This window comes from Pantherophis guttatus, chromosome 1, assembly GCF_059756535.1.
Source record: "Pantherophis guttatus breed Tessera chromosome 1, ASM5975653v1, whole genome shotgun sequence".
NCBI classification, from domain to species: Eukaryota; Metazoa; Chordata; class Lepidosauria; order Squamata; family Colubridae; genus Pantherophis; species Pantherophis guttatus.
In genome coordinates, this window is record NC_142063.1 from 9,501,833 (window position 1) to 9,528,434 (window position 26,602).

General features: G+C 45.1%; 2 protein-coding genes across 2 annotated transcripts in view; both read left to right on the plus strand.

Annotated features, from left to right (window-relative positions):
- Positions 1–1,311: 1,311 nt before the first annotated feature.
- Positions 1,312–5,073, plus strand: LOC117668580 (phospholipase A2 inhibitor beta). Its single transcript, XM_087893624.1, has 2 exons — positions 1,312–1,662; positions 3,331–5,073. The coding sequence occupies exons 1-2, from the start codon at positions 1,640–1,642 to the stop codon at positions 4,328–4,330; spliced, it is 1,023 nt and encodes a 340-aa protein (XP_087749750.1). The 5' UTR covers positions 1,312–1,639; the 3' UTR covers positions 4,331–5,073.
- A 9,629-nt stretch (positions 5,074–14,702) lies between these two features.
- The window catches only part of LOC117668587 (perilipin-3-like), a 28,992-nt gene continuing 17,092 nt past the window's right edge, over positions 14,703–26,602 (plus strand). Inside the window, exon 1 of the mRNA XM_087893933.1 lies at positions 14,703–14,845. The gene's annotated coding sequence lies outside the window, so the exon portion shown is untranslated. The remainder of the gene's footprint in view (positions 14,846–26,602) is intronic.

The following is a 26,602-nucleotide window of genomic DNA, read 5'->3' on the forward strand; positions in this document are numbered from 1 at the left end:
TAGTATTGTAAGAAAGAAAATGTGCTTGTTTGAAAGAAGCAACTATATCCAGTACAAAGGCAGATAAATTCCTTTGAAGTAGAAACATTCTATAAGAGGGGCCCCTTGGTTGTCAGAGATAGAGACATTTGGTGATATACAGTTTGAAGGTTAAAGAGTCCAAGGATGACCACATGAAATATCAACAAGAGATAATTTGAATCTATGCTTCGGTGATTTACAAGAAGAATTATGACTGTTTAGCAAAGATAATGTAACAAACTTTGTAATTAGAAAAATGTCATTTGATGTAACGAATGTCTGCAATGATAAAACTGCTGAGTTAACAGAATCCTTTGTCTTAGAAGAGTATAAAACCATTGTAACTAAGTTTTGTCTTTGTTCAAAGCTTCATGTACAAACGGGCTTTGAACCTATTGCGCAATACACTGTCTCTGACTAACCTAGAAAAGTTGTGTTGGTCAAATTATTCCACAACAGTACCACAGCAGGGAGGTGTTTTTGCCCTCCCCGGGCTCCGGAGGCTTTCTTTGAGTTTCCAGGAGGGCGAAAACAGCCTCCCCAGGCTCCGGAGGCCCTCTCGAACTACCAGTAGGCCAGTTTTTCACCCTCCCTGAGCCTCCATGCATACCCTGCACTTACCTCATCCAAAACAGGCCACGTGGGGACTCCTGGGAGGGCCGGGCCAGGGTAGAGGGGGCCATCCAGGAGTGGGATTTGGGGGTTCTCCAAACTGCACAGAATCTTAGCTAGAGGTTCTTCCGAACCCCTGCGAACCCTCAACATCCCACCCTTGATCTAGTCTCTTCTTTAAAACCTCCAGTGATGAAGCTCCTACAACTTCTGGTGGCAAGCTGTTCCACCGGTTAATCATTCTCGCTGTCAGGAAGTTTCTCCTCAATTCCAGGTTGCTTCTCTCCTTGATGAGATTCCATCCATTGTTTCTTGTCCTGCCTTCAGGTGCTTTGGAGAATAGCTTGACCCCCCCTCTTCTTTGGGGCAGCCCCTCAAATACTGGAAAATTACTATCATGTCCTTCTTTTCTCTAGACTGCCCAAACCCGAATCTTGCAACCATTCTTCATATGTTTTAGTCTCCAGGCCTTTAATCAACTCACTTGCTCTTCTCTGAACTTTTTCCATTTCTTCATGAGATGCTTTTTTTCAGGGTCATGTGGAAATGGGAGCAACCTGAGGCCCAGGTGGTGTTTTTTTTTCACCTGTTTTAGGCCAGAGGCCTTCAAACTTGGCAGCTTGAAGACTTGGGGACTTCAACTATGCTGGCTGGAGAATTCTGGGAGTTGAAGTCCCCAAGTCTTCAAGCTGCCAAGTTTGAAGGCCTCTGTAATTTAGGCACTGTCCCAAGAGAGATGAGGAAATTGTTTCTCCTGCCAAAAAAACCCCAGAGAAATGTTCTTTTTGGGAAAACACTTCAGGTAAAGAGAATGTCAACATTTGTCTTTGCCTTTGAACAAAGGTTGAGCTGTGCACAGAAATGGTTTTTTCCCCCCTCACTGTGATGCAAACGGAATGGGGGAATTTTTTACTAATGTTTGAGGATAGAAACTTCCCCCCCAGCGCAGGTATATAAGAGAGTTCCTGCTGAACACAGCATTCGAGAAAGAGGGAGGCTGGCAGACATGTGGTTTCGAGAAAACTACAGGTAAGTACACACTTTTTGGTGTGGTTTGGTGTGTTGGTTTGGAAAAAGAAGGAAGGAAGGAAGGAAGGAAGGAAGGAAGGAAGGAAGGAAGGAAGGAAGGAAGGAAGGAAGGAAGGAAGGAGAGTGGGAGGGAAAGAAGAAAGAGGGAAAGAAGAGAAAGAAAGAAGGAGAGAAAGAAAAGAAAGAAGAAGGAAGGAAGGAGAGTGTGAGGGAGGAGGAAAGGAAGGAAAGAAAGAAAGAAGAGAGAAAGAAAGAAGGGAAAGAAAGAGGGAGGGAGAGAGAGAGAGAAAAAAAGAAGGAAGGAGTGTGAGAGGGAGGTGGAAAGGAAGGAAAGAAAGAAGAGAGAGAGAAAAAAGGGAAAGGAAGAGGGAGTGAGAAAGAAAAAGAAGGAAGGAAGGAAGGAAGGAAGGAGAGTGTGAGGAAGGAGGAAAGGAAGGAAAGAAAGAAGAGAGAGAGAAAAGGGAAAGAAAGGGAGAGAGAGAGAGAAAAAGAAGGAAGGACGGAAGGAAGGAAAGAAAGAAGAGAGAGAGAAAGAAGGGAAAGAAAGAGGGAGAGAGAGAAAAAAAGAAGGAAGGAAGGAAGGAAGGAAGGAAGGAAGGAAGGAAGGAAGGAAGGAAGGAAGGAAGGAGAGTGTGGGAATCAAAGCCATGGAAGCTGCAAAAAGTCACATCGGTTTGATTCCCATTCTTCCAAATTTCTAGTCCTTAAGATTTTCTAACTGAGAAACAGAAAGATTGGACCCTAAACAAACATGTTTCACACCGAGATGCACATTTTGGAAGAAAGAGAATGGCAAGAAGAAGCAAACAAGGAATTGTGGCTATTGGGCCTTGCCGGGGGTGGGTGGGTTCTTGGGGGTTTAAAAATGGAGGGAGGCAAAAAGAAGAGGGAAGCAAGGAAGGAAGGAAGGAGGGAGAAAGGGAGGATAGAAGGATGGAGAGAAGTGGAGAGAAGGAGGGGGAAGAGAAAGAGAGGGAAGGAAGGAATGAAAAAGGAGCAAGGGATGGATGGAAGAAAGGAAGGAAGGAGAAAAAGAAGGATGACAGTAAGGAAGGAGGAGAAGGGGAATGAAGGAATGAAAAAGGAGCGGGATTGATGGATAGATGGAAGAAAGGAAGAAGAAATAGAGGGGGAAGGAAGGAAGGAAGGAGAAAAAGTTGAAAGAGAGAGGATAGAGAAGTAGGGAAGAAGGAGAAAGAGAGGAAAGGGAGGAATGAAAAAGGGAGGGAGGCAGGGAAGGGACAGAGGGAGGAGAAATAGAGGGAGGTCAAGGGAAAGGAAGGGAGAGAGGCAGACAGGCAGGCAGGAAGGAAAGAAGGAACAAAGTGAAAAGAGAAGAAGGGAAGGAAAAGGAAAGGGAAGGAAAAGAGTTGAAAACCCTCCCAGTCGACAGCCTCAGCTCAGTCTGACCATCTTCTATTCCAAGCCCCTTATCAAATTTGGAAATAACCCACAGCCGGGAGGGGCTGCAGATATTTCGGGAGAGCTCTCAACCCCGATTGAGCAATAGGTTGGTGTCGGTGGAATTGAACAGAAGGAAAAGTCAGTTCCGCATCTGGGAGCAGAAGGCAGAAACAGAGGACGGGGAGACGAGTCCTGGCTGGGGCATGTGTGAAAGGGAAGCTGAAGGTGTTGGATCTCTCTTTTTCTCTCCCGGCTTCTCCATAGGATGAAGCCTTCAGCTCCACCTCTTCTGATCGCCTGCCTTGTGATGTCCCTCAACAGCTACACCCAACAGGTCCCTCACTGCCAGCCGCTTTTCGGCTCAAAAAATACCACGGGTTTTAACTGCAACGATTCATCGCTCCGCGAATTTCCCACCGGCTTCCCCACTGAAACCACAACCATCTCCGTTCAGTCCACCCAGATCTCCAGCCTTGGTGCGGAGGCCTTGAAGGGTCTTCCGGAGCTCCAGAGTCTTTATCTGTCCAACAACCAGCTGAAGACCCTTCCGGATGGCCTCTTCCGTAACCTCCCACACCTGCACTCCCTCGATCTCTCGGGAAATCTCCTGGAAGATCTAGTTCCAGAGCTCTTCAAAAATGTAGGTAGCCTGGCCTACCTAGCGCTCAGTAGAAACCAGCTGGCCGAACTGCGTCCATCTTGGTTCGAAACCCTGGAGGACCTCAAGAAGCTGCATCTCGACCACAATCGGCTGAAGGAGATCCCGACTTCTTGCTTCCGTAAGCTGACGCTGCTGCTGTCGCTGGATCTCTCCTCCAACCTCCTCCGTTGTCTCTCTCCGGAGATGTTCAGAGGCCTCACATTTTTAACGGTTTTAAATCTGAATAACAACCCCATCCGGTCTATCGCCCCCAACACCTTCCGTGGGACTCCCACGCTGTGGATCCTCTCCCTGAGTAACACCGGCCTGACCCACGTTCCAGCTGGGCTCTTTCAGTCCTTGAAACAACTGGGACGATTGGATCTCTCCGCCAACGAGATCACCTCTCTGGATTCTCCCTTGGTCAACGTGACTTTCGCGCTCACTCTCGATCTCTCCGGGAACCCGTGGGCGTGTGACTGCCGCCTACAAGCTCTCTTAAACTGGGTCCAGAAAGACGGCGTGGATTTGTTCCCCAACGAGAACGTTGTCTGCGCTTTCCCCAAAAGTCTGAAGGGTCAAGTTGTAACTCCGCTTAATGGATCTCAACTTTGTGCCTGCTAAAACCTTCGAGACGGATCTTTTCCCAACTTGGCTCAGCTGGCGTGCTGCAAGATGGGTGGGCTTCAATTCCCAGAATGCCTCAGTCACCATGTATGGACTTCCAACTCCCAGAATTCCCAAGCTGGCATGCTTTAAGATGAATGGACTTCAACATCCAGAATCCTCCAGTCACCATGTATGGATTTCAACTCCCAGAATTCACAAGCCAACATGCTTTCAGATGATTGGACATCAGTTCCCAGAATCCCCCAGCCACTATGCATGGACTTCAACTCCCAGAATTCCCAAGGTGGCATGCTTTAAGATGAATCGACTTCAACATCCAGAATCCTCCAGTCACCATGTATGGATTTCAACTCCCAGAATTCACAAGCCAACATGCTTTCAGATGATTGGACATCAGTTCCCAGAATCCCCCAGCCACTATGCATGGACTTCAACTCCCAGAATTCCCAAGGTGGCATGCTTTAAGATGAATGGACTTCAACATCCAGAATCCTCCAGTCACCATGTATGGATTTCAACTCCCAGAATTCACAAGCCAACATGCTTTCAGATGATTGGACATCAGTTCCCAGAATCCCCCAGCCACTATGCATGGATTTCAACTCCCAGAATTCCCAAGGTGGCATGCTTTAAGATGAATGGACTTCAACATCCAGAATCCTCCAGTCACCATGTATGGATTTCAACTCCCAGAATTCAGTTCCCAGAATCCCCCAGCCACCATGCCTGGACTTCAACTCCCAGAATTCCCAGGCCGGCATATTTTAAGATAGGGGGCTTCAACCCAGAATTCCCAATGAGCATGCTGTAAGATATGTTTAAAAGAATGAAAGAGGGAAAAAGCTGTAGAAAGCCAGACAATAAAAGAAAAGAAAACACACCAGATAATTAAACATGAATCAGAAAAATTAAGCTTTTTGATTTCCTTTTCAACATTAACAAACCCGTTTTCTCTCTCCGCCATTTTCAGCATTATAGACTTCCCTTCCACCCCTTAGTCAGTCCTTTTTCAATCCAAAAATCACCCCTTCGCTTTCTTCCACTTTCACAAAAAACTCTGTAAAGAACAGGTGGTCCTCGACTTACAACAGTCCATTTAGTGACCGTTCAAAGTTACAACGGCGGAGTGGTCACGTGATCAAAATTCAGACGCTTGGCAACTGACTCGTATTTATGACGGTTGCAGTGTCCCGGGGTCACATGATCCACTTTTGCGAACTTCTGTGAGCAAAGTCAAATCAGAAAGCTGGATTCACTTAACAATCGTGTTTCTAATTTAACAAATGCAATAATTCACTTAACAACTGCGGGAAGGGAAGGGAAGGGAAGGGAAGGGAAGGGAAGGGAAGGGAAGGGAAGGGAAGGGAAGGGAAGGGAAGGGAAGGGAGTAAATAGATGAAGAAGGGAAGGGAAGGAAGAAGGGAAGGGAGTAAATAGATGAAGAAGAGAAGGGAAGGAAGGAAGAAGAAGGGAAGAGAGTAAATAGATGAAGAAGGGAAGGGAAGGATAGGGAAAGGAGAGGAAAGGAAAGGAAAGAAGGGAAGGGTGTAAATGGATGAAGAAGGGAAGGGAAGGGAAGAGAGTAAATAGATGAAGAAGGGAAGAGAAGGGAAAGGAAGGGAGTAAATAGATGAAGAAGGGAAGGGAAGGAAGAAGGGAAGGGAGTAAATAGATGAAGAAGGGAAAAGAAGGAAGGAAGAAGAAGGGAAGAGAGTAAATAGATGAAGAAGGAAAGGGAAGGATAGGGAAAGGAAAGGAAAGGAGGGAAGGGTGTAAATGGATGAAGAAGGGAAGGGAAGAATAGGGAAAGGGAAAGGAAAGGAAAGGAAAGAAAGAAGGGAAGAGAGTAAATAGATGAAGAAGGGAAGGATAGGGAAAGGAAAGAAGGGAAGTGTGTAAATGGATGAAGAAGGGAAGGGAAGGATAGGGAAAGGAGAGGAAAGGAAAGGAAAGAAGGGAAGGGTGTAAATGGATGAAGAAGGGAAGGGAAGGGAAGAGAGTAAATAGATGAAGAAGGGAAGAGAAGGGAAGGGAAGGGAGTAAATAGATGAAGAAGGGAAGGGAAGGAAGAAGGGAAGGGAGTAAATAGATGAAGAAGGGAAAAGAAGGAAGGAAGAAGAAGGGAAGAGAGTAAATAGATGAAGAAGGAAAGGGAAGGATAGGGAAAGGAAAGGAAAGGAAAGGAGGGAAGGGTGTAAATGGATGAAGAAGGGAAGGGAAGAATAGGGAAAGGGAAAGGAAAGGAAAGAAAGAAGGGAAGAGAGTAAATAGATGAAGAAGGGAAGGATAGGGAAAGGAAAGAAGGGAAGGGTGTAAATGGATGAAGAAGGGAAGGGAAGGATAGAGAAAGGGAAAGGAAAGGAAAGAAAGAAGGGAAGGGAGTAAATAGATGAAGAAGGGAAGGGAAGAGGAAAGAGGAAAAGAAAGGAAAGGAAAAGGAAAAGGAAAAAGGAAAGGAACTCTGACTGCTGCAACAATTGCTCACTGAGTCAAACCACCCCTTATCAAATCGGCAGATAACACAAAGCGAATGCAAACATTTTAGGAGAGGGGACGATTCCGAAAGCTCCCAACAGCCTTGAGCAACAGGTTGATGATGGTGGACTTGAACAGGGACACTGGCGCTCCAAGGTCCTCTTCCAACTCCGTTATCCTGTCATCTGGAAATGGAAGGCAGAAACCGAGGAGGGGGGAGACGGGGCTGGGCAGTGGCAGGTGTGAACGTGAACCTATCAGCCTTTTCAGGTACTCCCAAGGGTGCCTTTTTTTTTTCTCAAGAGGCAACTAGACTTTCTGGTTTTTCGTTGAAGACCTTTCACTTCTCCTCCAAGAAGCTTCTTCAACTCTGACGGAATGGTGGGGAACGGAAGGATTTCTACTCCTTGCAGACAAATCTGGTCATTTGCATCCTTTTCAGAGAGACGTTGAGGCCACTTGGAGGTTTATCTGTGTCTTTAGGATCACCTGAGTGGTGCAAATAGGTGTGGAGCCTCCTTGGAACTGCTGAAAGGACTGTGTTGTAGACTGGAGATAGATGACATCGTATCCCTTCCCCTCTGTTGAGGGTTCTCCAAGTGGCCTCAAGGACTCTCTCAAAAGAATACAAATGACCAGCTGTCTGAAAGGAATGTAAATCCTTCCATTCCCCACCATCCAGTCAGAGCTGAAGAAGCTTCTCGGATGAGGAGCAAAATGTTTTCAAAAGAAAAAAACAAGAAAAGTCCAGTTGCCTCCTGAAAAAAAGCCTGTAGTACAGTGGACTAAAGCGCTGTTATTAACATCTGCTGCTTGCAATTACTGCAAGTTCAAATCTCACCAGGCTCAAGGTTGCCTCAGCGTTCCATCCTTTCAAAGGTAGGTGAAATGAGGACCCAGATTGTGGGGGGCAATAAGCTGACTTTGTATAAATATACAAAAGTATGAAGGCTATTGCTTAATGCATTTTTTTTTTAAATTTGATTTATATGCCGCCCTTCTCCGGAGACTCAGGGCGGCTTACAATGTGCTCAGCAATAGCCTTCATCCTTTTGTATATTTATACAAAGTCAGCTTATTGCCCCCACAATCTGGGTCCTCATTTAACCTACCTCAGAAAGGATGGAAGGCTGAGTCAACCTTGAGCCTGGTAAGATTCGAACCTGCAGTAATTGCAGGCAGCTGTGTTAATAACAGGGTGCTTTAAACCACTGTACTACCAAGGCTCTTTGTAAGGGCGGCATTGTAAGCTGCCCTGAGTCTCCGGAGAAGGGCAGCATATAAATTAAAGCAAAAAAAAAAGCACCTTTGGGGCAACCATAACCTGGACGACTGAGAATCTCGACAGACTTTTAGCTGTACAATTTGGGATGAACCCCCTTTGAATGGTGTGGCAGTTAGGAATGGATTTCCAGGGGAAAAAATTGCAGACTACAGGAACTATTTCCACCACTCAGGTGACCCTGTGTTCTGCGCCAGCTACGGACCCCAAAGAACGCAGCACACACAAAGTCTGTACAAACTTTAGTTTACTAAATTAAATCAGCTTTTTTTCAAACAAAGGCTGTCAATTAACTTTCTTAACAGCCTACAAGAATCCAAAGAATAAATAATCGTAATCTTACTAGGGTTGGCAGAAAGCCCAGAAGCAATTTGCAGAGAACTAAGATCAAGACGCGAAGGAGAGGGAACGAAGTTGTTCCCTGCAAATTGCTTCAGTCGGCATTCCTCCTTAAATAGGCTAAGAGAGTGGCCAATTAGCCCCAAGCCTTACTCTCGAGGAGACCTCCTCCTGAGGAGCCACTCCTGCCTTTTGGCAGCTCTGCGCGCCCGTGCATCGAGAAGAGGCTCCTCCTCTTCGTCCTCTTCACTTAAGGGAGCTTCTGGAGGTTCTGAAGGCCCTGGCTGAATCCCTGCCTCTGGCACCACATCTTCTCCAGCCTCCTCATTGTCCGACTCGAGTGTCAGCTGCATAGGCTGCTGGCACAGCACCACACCAGCCTCCTCGCTGTCGGAATCAGCTACTAGCTGCACAAGCCGCTGACGGGCCACAACACCCTGAGGACACAGACAAACCTCCAAGTAGCCTCAACGACCCTCTCAAAGGATGCCAATGACCAGCTGTCTGCAAGGAATATAAATCCTTCCGTTTCCCCACCATCCAGTCAGAGCTGGAGAAGCTTCTTGGAGGAGAAGCGAAATGTCTTCAAAAGAAAAAACAAGAAAGTCCAGTTGCCTCTTGAAAAAAAGGACGTTTGGGACAATCCTGAGACTGAGAATCTCTTAACGACCATCAGATTCACTTAACGACCGTACTAACTTATCAACGGCTGTGATTCACTTAGCAACTGTGGCAAGAACGGTCGTAAAATAAAGGGAGGGAAGAGAGGGGATTTACTTAAATTGGTTTACCAAACAAATTCACTTAACAAACGTCTCCCTTCTGTTTTAGCAAACAGCTAAACAAATAGCTCTCCCAACTGCTTCTCTTGCATATTGCTTGGTTTGGTTCCTTAATTATTTTCCTCGGCTCTCCCCACCCAACCTCGCTTTCTAATTGGGAAGAAAACAAACGAGTTACCCGCTATTGTTTCAGCTTGCAAATGGATGACAATGGCGCAAGTCCCTTGGAAGTTTTAAATTAAATCCAATCGCTTCGAAGATATTCGCCAATTGGCGGTGATTTAACTGAGCAATAAAAACCCAAGCTGAAATAGCACTTGCTATATCCCAAAGCGGTTTTTTTCTTTCTTTCTGGCATTTATTTGCTTATCTGCTCCTTCCTTTAAATAATCCCCGCGATTGATGTAAACAGAAATAAAGGCAAATTAAGAATTAAGGGGAGGGGGAAGGAGGAGGAGGGACGGGAAAACTGCAGGGAAATAAAACCGACGGAGGAATTCGGGCCGTTGCAAATGCTGAATCTGGCGCGGGGAGGAACTCAGTTGGCATCTAAGCTTGGCACCTGCCGAAATCTTTAAAAACACGGTGCCAGAAATACTGAATCCAAAAAGAAGACACATCTCCAGAATTACAAGGTTAAATCCGTTTCTGCTCCAGCTGACAGCAGAGGTGGGTTTCAGCAGGTTCTGACCAGTTCTGGAGAACTGGTAGCGGAAATTTTGAGCCGTTCGGAGAACCGGTAGTAAAAATTCTGCCCCCGTCTATTCTCTGCCACCCAAGTCCCAGCTGATTGGGAGGAAATGGGGATTTTGCAGTATCCTTCCCCCGGATTGGGGAGGGAATGGAGATTTTACAGTATCCTTCCCCTGCCACGCCCACCAAGCCTTGCCACGCCCACCAAGCCACACCCACAGAACCGGTAGTAAAAAAATTTGAAACCCAGCACTGGACTGCACCAATATGGGGTGTTCCCATTGGCTGATTTGGAAAACAATACCGTGATGGTGTGGGAAGCCCCACCCTCCTCCTTTTAGAGCAGGCATGTCAAACTCAAGGCCCGTGGGCCGAATTCGACCCACAGGGCGCTTAAATCTGGCCCGCAGTGCCGGCCTGGAAATAACAAAGGATTGGCCCGCCATGCCTCTTGGCCAGCCAAAACAGGGCATGGGGGGGCCCGCGCACGGCCCCTGCACAGCCCGTTTGCAACCTGGACGGCCTCCTGAAGACTTTGCCAGCCAAAACGGAGCACGGGGGGGGCACATGGCCTCTGCGTGGCTTGCTTTGGCCAGTAAAGTGATGCAGGAGCCTGTCCAGGCTGAAAACCGGCCGCGAAAACTGCCCCCTCCCCCCCCAGGCGGCCCGCGGAGAACTAATAATGCTGATCCAGCCCTCGAATAAATCTAATTTTGACATCCGTGTTCTAGAGAATGAAATATTTGGGGGGATATTAAAAGAGGCAGAATATTCTATTTTCCCAAAGGGAGAAACAGAGAAACATGTTCTTAGAGGCAGAAAGCAGCCCCCAGTCTTTCTTAATAGCCTCCCAACAGATTTTGTAACCATTAAGAAAGTCTGGGCCAGCCTATTCACAAAGAAAACACCTTCACCTTCAGCGGCAGGATTAAAATTTACATCCTTCTCCACCCAAATTGTAAGAACAGGACATGATCTTTTTGGACATAATAGGTTTAACCCACCACCCTTAGAATAGCAAAAGCCTAGCCTAAATGGTTTTTTAATTGGGATTTTAAATTTTATGGATTTGGGGGTTTTAAATTGGGAAGCTAATGATTTAATTCTTTTTTAATTATCTTAACTTGTGTATTTGTATGTTTTTTTGTTTTTTTTTAAATACTTTATTGATTTTTTTAAAAAAAGGTTTTTTAAAAAGAAAATATCAAATCTCAGGTAACATCTGAGGTATCATGCGATTACATATATACATTATATACACATCAAGTATCTTCAAATCTATCATTATTAGAAATAGACATATCCTTATAGCCTTGTTCTATTATTCCACCATTTGTACCACCTTTCCCATACTGCCTTAAATTTTGAATTCTCATCGTCTTTAAGAACACTAGTTAATTTTGCCATTTCTGCACATTCTAGAATTTTATTTGTTATTGTCATCTCTGGAGGGATTTGTTTATCTTTCCAGTATTTTGTATGTTTTTTAATTGTGGCTGTTCACCGCCCTGAGTCCCCTCTGGGAGAAGGGCGGTATACAAATTAAATAAATAAATAAATAAATAAATGACAGAGGTGACCTAGAGATGAAGCTCTCACCTCACAATCAGGAGGCTGTAAGTTCGATCCTAGGTTAGAGGCCGATATTTCTCTCTCTGGGCACAATGAGAATATATCTGCTGAACAAAACTCCACACTGGTGACAGGAAGGGCATCCGGCACGGGTGAAATCCAGCAGGTTCTGACAGGTTCTGGAGAACCGGTAGCGGAAATTTTGAATAGTTTGGAGAACCGGCAAATACCACCTCTGGCTGGCCTCAGAGTGGGATGGGAATGGGGATTTTGCAGTATCCTTCGCATGGAGTTGGGTGGGAATGGAGATTTTGCAGTACCCTTTCCCTGGAATGAGGTAGGAATGGAGATTTTGCAGTATCCTTCCCCTGCCACGCCTACCAAGCCACGCCCACCAAGCCCCACCACGCCAAGCCACGCCCACAGAACCAGTAGTAAAAAAAAAATTGGATTTCACCACTGGCATCTGGCCATTAAACTAGCTCCATTTAGTTGCGGGGTCGTTAAAAGAAGATGATTAGAATAGCAAAAGACGCAGCGCTCTCTGCATTGCACAATCCCCAGCAGCATTTCAGAAACCGTGTAAAAAAAACCTTCATATTTTCATACAGAAAATGTTGAAAACGGAGATAAAAAATGAAACCAGAACTTTTTCTTTTTTGGGTTTAATGGAAAAAGAATTGGGGGGGGGGGAAATTGGAACTTTTGTTATTCTATAGGTGGACTGCAGCAAGACTACCGGTATTCTATGCACAAAAATGGAAGGACACTTCGATTCCTACCACGGATGAATGGTTGATGAAGTTGGCCGAAATGGCAAAATTGACCACTTTGATTAAAGAAGAGAACATACCGATAAGCACTTTTGTTTCCACATGGAGACCGCTTCTGAACTCCGTGCTTGATGTGGAAAAGAATGAAAATCTGATTTTGGGATTTACCCATTAGACTGATAGATCTTTACAGAAACGGCTTGTTCGTATTATTATGAAAAAAAACAGTTGTGATGTTAATGCCTTATTTTATTTTATTTTATTTTATTATTTATTTATTTATTTATTTATTTATTTCGAATTTATATACCGCACCTTCTCCCGAGGGACTCAAGGCAGTGTACAGCCAGATAAAAACATACAATACAAACATTAAAAACAGTTAAAAGGATATATATTAATTTGGCCCCAATTTTATTGTAACAGAGAGAGTTGGAAGTCAATGCTTCTTTTTTTTTTTTCTTTCCTCACCTCTCTTTCCTCATCTTTCCCCCCACTGCTTTTCTATTTACTTTGTAGTTTGTATTTTATAATACTTTATAATTCAATAAAAAAAATATTGACACCACAGACACTGTGTAAAAATCCTTGCACTCGTCAAAGCTAATTTTTCAGCTGTCCCAGCTGCTCATCAACAAACTTCCTTTCTTAAGCAGCCTCCATTTTATTCCCGGCTTCGAACTGGATCTGGATTTTTCTTCCAACAATGGTATGGTTTTCCAAATCACCTTGCCCAAGGTGGTAAGATTTCCTGGTGGTCTTCCATCCAAGGACGGAAAAGGAGTGAGTGTCTTTTATCTAGATCTCGATGGCCGTCATGTGCATCCATTTTGCTCATTTCTGTCCATCCCTGTCCTTTTTATATTTACGTTACTTCTGCTTTAAAATAGTGATTATTAAATTCAGCCATTTTAAGACCTGTGGACTTCAACTCCCAGAATTCCTCAGCCAACCATGTTAACTGAGGAATTCTGGGAGTTGAAAGTCCACAAGTCTTAAAGTGGCTACGTTTGTGGGACATTGTTTTAAAGGGTGTCCTTTGTAGTAAAACGGAGGTGTCCAACCTTGGCAACTTTTAAGACTTGTGGACTTCAACTCCCAGAATTGACTGGCTAGGGAATTCTGGGAATTGAAGTCCATAAGTCTTAAAAGTTGTCAAGGTTGGACACTCCTGTAGTAAAACCTTGTTTAACGGACAAGCAGATGACCAAAAAAAAATGTGAAATTTACTAAACCAAGGTCTGCTACATCACATTTGATTAATATTTGGAGGCAACAAAGCTCACCTAACTCCTGTCTTGCTTAGCAACGGAAATGTAGGGCTCAATTGATGTTGTAAATTGAGGACTGCCTGTAATCCGAATAGTTCTGAATTGATAAGGATGATGTCCAAATGTGGGGCTCAGCACCCATCAGGATGCATCCTCCTCTTTCCAGCATCAGCTTCACATTGGGGGGGTTGCCATGGTAACAAGAGCCTTCACAGCAAAAGGAGTATAGAAGGTGGTTGCCATAGTCACTAACTCTTCGCCCCTCCCACCCCAGACTTCATGTGCTCCAGATGTCATTATAGAATTGCAGATGTCCCACAGTGAAGGGCCAATTGACTTAAGACCTGATTACTGTGCCAGCCATGCCCTTCTCCAGAACACTCCATTCCACACATCTTAAACTCACCCACCTAGAGAAACATTGCCTTAGATCAGGGATCTCCAAACTTGACAACACTTTTAAGCCTTGTGGACTTCAACTCCCAGAATTCCCCAGCCAGCTATGTTATGCTGGCTGGGGAATTCTGGGAGTTGAAGTCCACGAGCCTTAAAGTTGCCAAATTTGGAGGCCTGCTGGCTGGGGAATGCTGGGAGTTGAAGTCCACAACTCGCCCAACTTGAGAAACACCGCCTTAAATCAAGGATCTCCAAACTTGACAAAACTTTTGAGACTTGTGGACTTCAACTCCCAGAATTCCCCAGCCAGCCATGCTGGCTAGGGAATTCTGGGAGTTGAAGTCCACGAGCCTTGACTGTTGCCAAAATTGGAGACCTATGTTTTTAGACCACTGCCGGGCACCCTAGCCGTGGTTCCTCCTTAAATCCGAACTGTAAGCCTTGCCATCTATGTGCTATTATTCCCTTTCCACCGCCTTCTGCATATGCTCAGAGGCACTCTTTTTCTCCTTTTTCTTTTTTTCCCCCTCTTTCCATCTGCATACATTCTAGCGCCGTTCCCCTCTTCCTTGCCTCCTTCCCCACCCCTCTGGAAAATATTCCACGGCTTCTAATATTACTAATAATTATTAATCATAAACCCCTTCCCTTTTTTTTCGCCCTATCTAGAAACGCCTCGCTTTCCAACGCACGTGCAGCACGAAGTTTCGCTCTCCCCGCGGCTCCCCGCCCGCTTCCGTCCCGTCTCTTTCCTCATTGGCTGCCGTCCAGCCCTCCCCTTCGCTGATTGGCTCCGACGCGCTGCGATGGAACGAAAATTCCCGGGCCAACGTTCTAACCACGCCCACCCACCCCTCTCCGCATCAGCTGCAGTCGTTCGCGGGTCGAGTTTTGAGCGTGACGTCGATTCACACGGGAGTAAGAGGGTAAGGAGTAGCTCCACCGGGTCGGAAACTTACGTGCAACGGGGAGGAGGAGCGTGGGAATTGGAGCTGCCGGCTTCGAGGGAGACTTTTCCCCAATATTCCGCGCTTGAGGGGAAATCCAGAAGTTCGGTGACTTGAGATTTAATGCGGGGAAACTCGCGCGTGGGAACGCGTGCTTGCGAGTTTCTATTGCGCCTTCTTGAAACTCATAAAGGGCCGCCTTCTTGCACGCCCGAACTTATAGATTAGACTATTTCCCATACGGGGTGAACTATCTGCGTGGTTTCCTCTGATGCGATTTTTTTTATAAAATAGATTTTAAACTTTTAAAAAGTTTTTTTTCCCCCCCTGAGTCGTCATATCAAGCCAAGCGGGCCCGAACAATGAAAAAGCCTTGTGTCGGTTTTGAGAGGGTGATTTTATTTTTATTTTTTTTAAAAAAAAAATATTTTTCATGTTTGTTTTTTCAAAGTTATTCGAAGTTTGAAGAACTTTAAAAGTAAGTTTTTTTGGAAAAGCTCTCTCATTTGGTTAAAAAAACCTAAAGTGAGGTCAAATATTCCTTCCCCTGCGGGGTTCTCTTTTCTTCTTTAAAAGGAGAAGTGGTTGATGTCGAAGGAATCCAGCTGTTGATCGTGATTTTCTGCTTTGTTTTTGTTTCTTAAAAACTTTAGGGGCAGTTTTGATACGTTTGTATATTGTTTTTGTTGGATTGTTGTTGCGAGTTGCCCAGAGTTACTTAGATGAGATGGGTGGCATTAAAAATAATTTATCCGTCTAGTTCCATCCTCCCCCTCTTTCTAGGTTTCCCTCTCTTACACATACACACACTCATCCTGAATACGTGCAGTCACACACATACAGTGACTTTCAATTGTCACAATTGAGCTGAAAATTTCTTAAGAGAGACACGTTGAGTGAGTTTTGCCCCTTTTTGCCATCTTTCCTGCCTTCGTTGTTAAGTGAATCACTGCCGTGGATAAGTTAGCAGTCTGGTGGTTAACTTATCTTAAGATAAGTTAACTTAAGCCAACCCAGCTTCCCCATTGACTTTATTAGTCCAATTTATTATTAGTCCAATTTATATGCCACCCTTCTCCGTAAACTCAGGACGGCTTACAATGCATTATAGCAATAGCCTGCATACTTTTTTGTATATACCTGCTTATTAGGGCTTTCACCTTCCCCCTAAGCGGTGTTGTTCTATACAAAGTCGGCTTATTGACCCCACAATCTGGGTCCTCAATTTACCTACCTCGAAAGGATGGAAGGCTGAGTCAGCCTTGAGCCTGGTGAGATTTGAACTCGCATTAATTGCAGGCAGCTGGCAGCTAAGTGCTAGCACTTAACAGCACTTAATCCGCTGCACCACCGAGGCTTTGCTTGTCAAGGTCGCAAAAGGGGATCATGAGGACATTGCAACCGTCATAAGTATGAATCAGTTGCCAAGGGTTTGAATTTTGATTGTGGGACCAAGGGTGGGGGGGGTATGCTACCACGGTCGTAAGTGTGAAAAACAGGGTGGATTTGATTTAAATCGAGTTGATTTAAATCACAATTTAAATCATGATTTAAATCACTAGTAAAAAGGCTTGATTTAAATCAACTCGATTTAAATCATAATTTTTAAAGAGCAACTGTCATCTCTGCTACTCCTTTGACCCACTGTTGACTCACCGATAGTCCCAGGGTTGCAGAATATACAGCCTCATGCTACCTAACTAAGCTCCATTTCATGCTGAATAAACTAAATTATTTTTGTATCTTAAATAGAAAACTATCTTACGATATTTTTACCCCCAAAGTTTTTTATTAAAATAAATTCGATAAAAATCCAAAAAATCCGATTTAAATCAAAAAAATCCGATTTTTTTTTTGATTTTTTTAAAAAAATCATTGATTTTTATCCACCCTGGTGAAAAATGATCTTAAGACGCTTTTTTCAGGGCTGTAGTAACTTTGAACGGTCTCTAAAGGAGGGCTTGTAAATCAAGGACTGCCTGGACACACTTCAAGATTATTATTATTTTTTCCCCTCCAGAAATTGATGGTTAACGTTTTGGGTACCGAGTGCCACACGTGCGAATGCATGCACACATGCCTGAACCCCCAAAATGCAATGCAATCGCACGTCAGATGGGCACGGCCCCCATGCAGGCACTCTGGAACCCCTGCACCCCATTTTGGATCTTAGGTTGATGCAAGAGGCTTTCTAGCAGGGGTGAAATGCTCCCGGTTCGGACCGGATCGCCCGATCCGGTAGCAATGGAAGCAGGTGGTTCGGAGAACCAGTAGCAAAAATCCTAGCCCCCCCCTCCATTGCCCAGCTGAGCCGCGCAATCATCAGAGGCTTTTTTTTTTATTTTTAAAAGCATTTTTTCTACAACCTCTTTGGCCGAAAAAGTGCTTTTAAAAGTAAAAAAAAAAAGCCTCTGATGATCCTGCGGCTCAGCTGGGATCGTCAGAGGCTTTAAAAGCATTTTTTTTACAACCTCTTCAGCCGAAGAGGTTATAGAAAAAATGTTTTTAAAAGGAAAAAAAGCCTCTGCCGATCAGGCAAGTCAGCTGGGATCGTCAAAGGCTTTAAAACCATTTTTTTAACAACCTCTTCAGCCGAAGAGGTTGTAGAAAAAATGGTTTTAAAAGTTAAAAAAAAAAAGTTGGCCATGCCCACTCAGTCATATTACCCACCACCACCACCAAGCCACGCCCACAGAACCGGTAGTAACAAATTTTACATTTCACCACTGCTTTCTAGGCCCAGAACAGAGCATGGTGCCCCCCCACAGCGCCCTGTTTTGGGCCTGGAAAGCCGCCTGCACCAACCTTCAACACCCCCCGCCGTGCATGCCCCCTGCCCCCACCCATGCGCATGCGCCCCATCCCCCTTTGGCCGAAACCCAAAAACCAGCTGGCTGGTCGGAGGCGCGCACACATGCACTGTGGAGCCGAGAGGGCTCTGGTTGCCGCCGGTGGCACCCGTGCCATAGATTCGCCACCGCGGATATAGATGCTAATAAGAAAGCTATAGGCTTGGTGTGATTTTAATAAGAGTTTTTATTGGGCTTAAAAAATGGGAAGTCGTTACAGCTTCCTTCTCCCTTCTAGGATCTTTGGGTGCCAAAAAGTTCATAGAGAACTATCAATCAGAATAGAGCTGGAAAGGAGCCTGGGTAGCTCAACAGACTAAAAGCACTGTTATTAACATTCAGCTGTCTGCAATTACTGCAAGTTCGAATCTCACCAGGCTCAAGGTTGACTCAGCCTTCCATCCTTTCTAAGGTAGGTAAAATGAGGACCCAGTTTGTGGGGGCAATAAGCTGACTTTGTATAAAATATACAAAAGTATGAAGGCTATTGCTTAACGCATTTTAAGCCGCCCTAGTCTCCGGAGAAGGGCGGCATATAAATCTAATTTTTAAAAAAAGGGGGCCTTGGAGGTCTTCTAGTCCAGCCCCCTGTTCAAGCAGGAGACCCTCTACCATTCCAGACAAACCTCCAGTGAAGAAGCACCCACAACGTCTGGATGCAAGGAGTTCCTCTGGTTAATTGTCCTCACTGTTCGGAAGTTTCTCCTTAATTCTAGGTTGCTTCTCTCCTTGATTAGATTCCATTGTTTCTTGTCCTGCTCTCTGAAGCTATGGAAAGTAAATTGCTCCCTGTTGTGGTCCGCCAGCAGCCTGTGCAGCTGGCAGCGGAGTCGCACAGCGAGGAGGCTGAGGAAGAACATGGGCCGGTCCTGGAGGCTGGGGAAGGCCCGGACGAGGGCTCTGCGTCGGAGGCAGAGATGGGGCCAGGGCCATCGGGGAGTGATGTACGGACTCCGGAGCCTCCAGAGACTGACAGCAGAGAGGCAGAGGAACAGGAGGAGCCTGTTCCTAATGCACGCATGAGAAGAGCTGCCAGAAGGCAAGAGCAGCTCAAGCAAAGAGGACAACTCGGGAGTAAGACCAAGAGATGATTGGCCCCTCTCATAAGGCTTAAAACAGACCAGCAACGGCATTTGGGCTTTGCCGGAAAACAACATTGGTAGCTTCGTCTTCTTCTTCGTCTACGTCTTGTATTTATTTTTATATCTGTGACTTCTGAACGTTTGCCAAGAAAGGCCTTTGGCAGTTTGCCTAATTGGACCAAGGTTTGCGATAGGACTGAGGAATTTGTGTTGGGAGGAATTTGCTTTAATTTAGTTGAACGACGCTGGGAATGAAGTAATTCTCAGCTGTTCGAATAAAGTTTGTTTTTTCACGGGCTGATTTTCCTACTACTTACTTGGGCCTGGGTCACAACACACACACCCCTCCTCTTTGTGGCAGCCCCTCAAATACTGGAACACTGCTATCATGTCGCCCTGAGTCCTTCTTTTCATTAAACTAGACATACCCAGTTCCTGCAGCCATTCTTTGTATGTTTTAGCCTCCGTTCCCCTAATCACCTTTGCTGCTCTTCTCTGCACTCTTTCTGGAGTCTCCACATCTTTTTTGTATTGTGATCAGAACTCAGAATTGGCTCAGAGTAACAGTTGGAAGGAACCTTGGAGATCTTCTAATCCAACCTCCCGTTGATGCAGGAGACCCAATACAATATGAGACAAGTGGCTGTCCAGTCTCTTCTTAAAAACCTCCAGTGATGGAGCAACCACAACTTCTGGTGGCAAGCAGTTCCACCGGTTAATTGTTCTATCAGGAAAGGTAATTCTTGCTGAGTTCTAGGTTGCTTCTCTCCTTGCTTAGTTTCCATCCATTGCTCCTTGTCCTGCCTTCAGGTGCTTTGGAGAATAGCTTGACTCCCTCTTCTTTGTGGCAACCCCTGAGATACTAGAAGACTACTATCATGTCTCCCCTTGTCCTTCTTTTCTCTAGACTGGCCAAACCCAAATCCTGCAACCGTTCTTCATATATTTTATTCTCCAGGCCTTTAATTATCTTAGTTGCTCCTCTTTGCACTTTTCCCTAAGTCTCAACATCTTTTTTTTGTAAGGTGGGGAATAGATTGGTGGCTGATCAGGGTGGATTTGATTTAAATCGAGTTGATTTAAATCACAATTTAAATCATGATTTAAATCACTAGTAAAAAGGCTTGATTTAAATCAACTCGATTTAAATCATAATTTTTAAAGAGCAACTGTCATCTCTGCTACTCCTTTGACCCGCTGTTGACTCACCGATAGTCCCAGGGTTGCAGAATATACAGCCATGTGCTACCTAACTAAGCTCCATTTCATGCTGAATAAACTAAATTATTTATGTATCTTAAATAGAAAACTATCTTATGACAGATTTTTACCCCAAAAGTTTATTAAAATAAATTCGATAAAAATAAAAAAAATCCGATTTAAATAAAAAAAAATCTGATTTTTTTTTATTTTTTTAAAAAAAATCATTGATTTTTATCCACCTTGTCCTCTTTGCACTTTTTCCAAAGTCTCAACATCTTTTTTTTTTTTTTGTAAGGTGGAGACTAGATTGTTGTCTAATAAAACTGAGGATTTGGAGCGTGTTGGAGTTCACAACTCCTGACCCTGTTGATTTTTGAGGAATGGGATGATGGAAGGATACTAATGTAGTCCTCGACTTCCGACCACAATTAAGACTAGAATTTTCGTTGCTGGGCAAAGCGGCTGTTAAGTGAGCCAAGTGTCATTTTGCGACCTTTATTTCACATGGTGGGTAAGTGAGAAACAGTGTAGTTGTTAAATGAATCGTATAGTCCTTAAGCGAAGCTGGTTTCCCCCATTGACTTGGCTCATCAGAAGCCAGCCGGGAAAGTCACAAATTTGAACCCATGACCCCCAAGGATGCTGCCCCCATGGTGAATACGTGCTGATTGCCAAGCGCCCAAATTCTGATCACGTGACTGTGGAGATGCGGCGAGTGTCATAAGTGCGAGGACTGTTTGTATAGCAGTTGATTCGGCGCCGTTGTGACTTCCAATTGTCCCTAAGTGAATGGTTGCAAGCCGAGGATTACCTGCAAAATTAAAATAAATTTGCTGTCTGAAGTGGTGTAGGGTTTCCTGCCTAAGCAGGGGGTTAGACTAGAAGGCCTCTAGTCCTGTCCTGTCCTGTCCTGTCCTGTCCTGTCCTGTACTATGTCTACATGGAAAGAAGGAAGGAAGGAAGCAGTGGGGTACCACAAGATTCCGTCTTGGGCTCTGTATTCTTCAATACCTTCATAAACGATTTAGATGAGGGAATAGAAGAAGAATTTACCAAATTTGCAGATCATACTAAGCTGGCAGGAAGAACCAACACCCCAGAAGATAGGCTCAAGATCCAGATGGATCTTGACAGACTTGAACCCTGGGCCCTATCTAACAAAATGAAATTCAATTTGGAGAAAAGTAAAGTCTTACACTTAGGCAAGAAAAACCAAAAGTACACATAGAGACTGGGGGAAACCAGGCTTAATAGCAGTGACTGTGAGAGGGATCTTGGAGTCTTAGTGGACAACCAGCTAAATATGATACAGCTGTGTGCGGCGGCAGCCAAAAAAAAGCCAAAATGCAATCCTAAATTGCCTTAACAGAGGGATACCATCAAGATCAAAGGAGGTACTAATACCCCTCTGTAAAGCCTTAGTAAGACCACACCTAGAATACTGCATCCAGTTTTGTTCACCACACTATAAAAAAGAGGTTGAGACTCTAGAAAAAGTGCAGAGAAGAGCAACCAGGATGATGAGGGGACTGGAGGCTAAAACATACGATGAACGGCTGCAGGAACTGGGCATGGCCGGTCTAGTGAAGAGAAAGACCAGGATAGCAATTATTCCAATATTTGAGGGGCTGCCACAGAGAGGAAGGGGGTCAAGCTATTTTCCAAGCCACCCAAAGGCCAGACAAGGAATAATGGATGGAAACTGATCCAGGAGAGATTCAACCTAGAAATGAGGAGAAATGTTCTGACAGAAAAATCAACCCATGGAACAGAAGTTGCCTTCGGAAGTTGTGGGAGCTTCATCACTGGAGGCTTTCAAGAAGAGACTGGGCTCAATCTGTCAGAAATGGTGTAGGGTCTCCTGCTTGGACTTGATGACCTACAAATCTGTTAATATTCTGTTAATAACATTTTCTCAGCTTCCCCTTTGGGGACGAAAATGCTTCTCAGGATTAAATTTGTGGGAATATCGTTGATCGGCTTGAAACATTTAATGCCAAAAGAGAAACATTATTTTCTGAACTGTGGCTCCTGGCCAAATTAAAATGACCTTGGCTAGTCTTTCAGCCCAGAACTAGAATACCATAAAATGAATCTGCCTTGCCCTTCTAACAATGTTGGTTTCTGCTTTTCAGTCTGGAGCTTATTAAAAAAAAAAAAAAACAGTTTGGCTTTCCTACTACTGTCAACACCTTTTCTTGTGAAAGACCATAAATTTCCACAGATAGGTGGATGGGGGTTGGCCTAGAAGGCCTCCAGAGTTCCTTCCGATTCTGTTATTCTGCTCCTTCAAACAACCTGTGCAAATTCAGCATTTTGTTTAGTTCCTTATTTAATGCAGACTACAGAATAACAAGAGTTGGGACCTTGGAGGTCTTCTAGTCCAACCCCCTGCTCAGGCAGGAAACCCTATACCTGTGATGGCGAACCTATGGCACGCGTGCCACAGGCGGCACGCGGAGCCATGTCGCCTGGCACGCCAGCTCAGCTCCGGCCAGCTGATTTTCAGGCCTTCTGGGCCCACCAGAAGTAGGGAAACAGGCTGTTTCCTGCCTCTGGAGGGCCTCTGAGGGGGTGGGGAAGGCTGTTTTTGCCCTTCCCAGATGCATAGAGAGGCTCTGGAGCCAGGTGAGAAAGAAAAACGGGCCTACCGGGCCATCACGTGCCAGCAGCTGGGGGGAAGGGGGGGGTCGTGCACACATGCGCAGGGCAGGGCGTATAGAATTATGGGTGTGGGCACCCCTAACCCCAACCCCTTCCTGGCACGTGATGGCTAAAAGGTTAGCCATCACTGCCCTATACTATTTCAGATAAATGTTTGTCCAATCTCTTTTTAAAAGCTTCCAGTGTTGGAGCATTCACAACTTCTGGTGGCAAGTTGTTCCACTGATTAATTGTTCTAACGGTCAGGAAATTTGTCCTTAGTTCTAGGTTGCTTCTCTCCTTGATTAGTTTCCATCCGTTGCTTCTTGTCCTGCCCTCAGGTGCTTTGGAGATTAGCTTGACTACCTCTTCTTTGGAGCAGCCCCTGAGATATTGGAACATGCTGCTATCATGTCTCCCCTAGTCCTTCTTTTCATTAAACTAGACATGCCCAGTTCCTGCAACCGTTCTTCATATGTTTTCGCCTCCAGTCCCCTCATCATCTTTGTTGCTCTTCTCTGCACTCTTTCTAGAGTCTCAACATCTTTTTTTACATCGTGGCGACCAAAACCGGATGCCGTATTCCAAGTGTGGCCTTAACAAGGTTTTGTAAAGTGGTACTAACACTTCATGTGATCTTTCTTCTATCCCTCTGTTAATGCAACCTAGGATTGTGTTGGCTTTTTTTGGCAGCTGCCGCACACGGCTGGCTCACATTTTAAGTGGTTGTCCACTAGGACTGCAAGATCCCTCTCAGGTTACTATAGGTTACTACTATTGATCCATGTACTACTTATGGGCGCAGGAATTCTGTGTAGGTCCATTTCAAGGACATCTGATCATCAGCTGTTCATTGGCATCCTTAGCACTATTTCTGAAGAACGACATTCTAGAACGCAAGTCCTCGGCTTATGACCATAATTGAGCCCGGAACTGTGATCATAAGTGGTCGTACGTCGACCTGTTTTTAATATCAGAGTTGCATTTCGCGTACTGATAATCTGTGTATATTTTACAAAGCTGAAAGGCGAGATGTAGGAAGCAATCAGGTAAAGGTAAAGGTTCCCCTCGCAAATATGTGCTAGTCGTTCCCGACTCTAGGGGGCGGTGCTCATCTCCGTTTCAGAGCCGAAGAGCCAGTGCTGTCCGAAGACGTCTCCGTGGTCATGTGGCCGCATGAACTCAATGCCAAAGGCGCATGGAAAGCTGTTAACTTCCCACCAAAGGTGGTCCCTATTTATCTACTTGCATTTTTTTTTTAGTGCTTTCGAACTGCTAGGTTGGCAGAAGCTGGGACAAGTCACGGGAGCTCACCCCGTTACGCGGCACCAGGGATTCGAACCGCTGAACTGCCGACCTTTCGATAGGCAAGCTCAGCGTTTTAGCCACTGATTGTTTTTAAAAACATTGTTTTTAATCCCTTCTGATTGAAAACCTAGATGATTGGGCTTGTGCCAGTTTGCCTAATAAGGGGTTACAAGCCCCATTGCACCAAATAAGGAGATAATTCTGCCGTGGTCTTGTATGAACACGTTGTACCCAGGGATTGTATTTCTGTGTGAGTCGCCGCAGGGTGACATTCCTGGCACGAGCATGAAAGAACGATAACCATTCCAAAGTGAGTAAGATCTTTTTTGTGCCCCTGGCAAGCAGCCCAGTGGGACAGAAGTTAATTTTCTGAGCATATTTGCCTGGCACATCAAGGCAAATTCCTTGCCCATTCTCTCCTCCCCCCCCCCCCGACGGTTGAATTCTCAGATTATGCCCTACAAAAATGCAATTTGCTAGCCTGAGGAGACCTTGAGGGGCAACCCAGCTTCCTTTTAGCTTCTTGTGATGTCGTTTCCATTTTTCAGCTAGGTCAGTGACGGCTAACCTTTTTGCCGTCGCGTGCCAAAAGCTGAGGGGGGGAGGGGCATGCCCACACCCATAATTCAATGCGCCCCACCCCCCTGCACATGCGTGCATGACCCCCCATGCTCCCCCCCACTTGTGGCACGTGATGGCACGGTGGGCCCAGTAGGCCCGTTTTTCGCCTTCCCAAGGCTCCGGAGGCTTTCTAGGAGCTTGGGGAGGGCGAAAATGGCCTTCCCTACCCCCCGGAGGCCTTCCGGAAGCCGGAAAAACGGGCCATTTCCCGACTTCCAGTGGGCCCGAAAACCAGCTCATGCACATGCGTGCTGGAATTGAGCTAGGGCAACGCTCGCATGCCCACCGATATGGCTCCACGTGCCACCTGTGGCACACGTGCCATAGGTTCGCCATCACGGAGCTAGGTCATGAGGCCTAGAAACAAGGAAGCATTGCAAAAGACCAGCATTTAAAAAAAAAAAAAAAACACCTCAGGAAAAACTGTTGAGTTTTGCCCCATTTTACGAACTTTCTTGCCACCGTTGTTAAGCGAATCACTGCAGTCATTAAGTGAGTAACGTGGTTGTTAAGTGAATCCGGCTTCCCCGTTGACTTTGCTCGTCAGAAGGTCGCAACGGGGGGACACGGGGACCGTCATAAATATGAGTCAGTTGCCTCTGAATTTTGATCTCGTGACCACAGGGATGCCGCAATGGTCCGAAGTGTGGAAAAACGGTCGTTAAGTCACTTTTTTCAGTGCCGTTTGTAACATTGAATGGCCACTAAATGAATGGTTATAAGTCGAGGACTAACCGTATTAGTTCCTTCTGATTCCCTTCTGCTGTGCATCATCGATTTTCCTGTTTTAGTCTTTTAATTGTTAGGAGAGAGAAAACTGGACACGGAACCACTGATTGGTTCAAAATTGGGAAAGGAGTCCCTCAAGGCTGTATATTATCGCCCTGCCTATTTAATTTATATGCCGAGCACATCATGAGAAAGGGGGGGGCTAGATGAATCAAAAGTTGGAATTAAGAATGCCGGGAAAAATATCCACAGCCTCAGATATGCAGATGATACCACTTTAATGGCAGAAAGTAAAGAGGAACTAAAGAGCCTCTTGATGCGGGTGAAGAAGGAAAGTGCAAAAGTTGGCTTCAAACTCAACATTAAGAAAACTAAGATCATGGCACCCGGCCCTCTCAATTCCTGGCAAATAGATGGGGAAGAAATGGAGGCAGTGACAGATTTTATTTTCCCGGGCTCCAAGGTCACTGCAGATGGGGACTGCAGCCAAGGAATTAAAAGACGCTTGCTCGTGGGGAGGAAAGCTATGGCAAAGCTAGACAGCATCCTAAAAAGCAGAGATATCACCTTGCCAACCAGGGTGGATTTGATTTAAATCGAGTTGATTTAAATCACAATTTAAATCATGATTTAAATCACTAGTAAAAAGGCTTGATTTAAATCAACTCGATTTAAATCATAATTTTTAAAGAGCAACTGTCATCTCTGCTACTCCTTTGACCCGCTGTTGACTCACCGATAGTCCCAGGGTTGCAGAATATACAGCCTCATGCTACCTAACTAAGCTCCATTTCATGCTGAATAAACTCAATTATTTATGTATCTTAAATAGAAAACTATCTTATGATAGATTTTTACCCCGAAAGTTTTTTTTATTAAAATAAATTCGATAAAAATCAAAAAAATCCGATTTAAATTTAAAAAATCTGATTTTTTTGATTTTTTTAAAAAAAATCATTGATTTTTATCCACCCTGCTGCCAACAAAAGTGCGTAGAGTCAAGGCGATGGTTTTCCCAGTTGCAATGGATGGCTGTGAAAGTTGGACCATAAGGAAGGCTGAGCGCCAAAGAATTGAGGCCTTTGAATGATGATGCTGGAGAAGACTCCTGCAAGATCCCTTTTACTGCAAGGTGATCCAACCGGTCAGTCCTAGAGGAGATCAACCCTGACTGCTCTTTAGAAGGCCAGGTCCTGAAGAGGAAACTCAAATACTTTGGCCACCAAATGAGAAGGAAGGACTCCCTGGAGAAGAGCCTAATGCTGGGAAAGATGAAGGGCCAAAGAAGAAGGGGACGATAG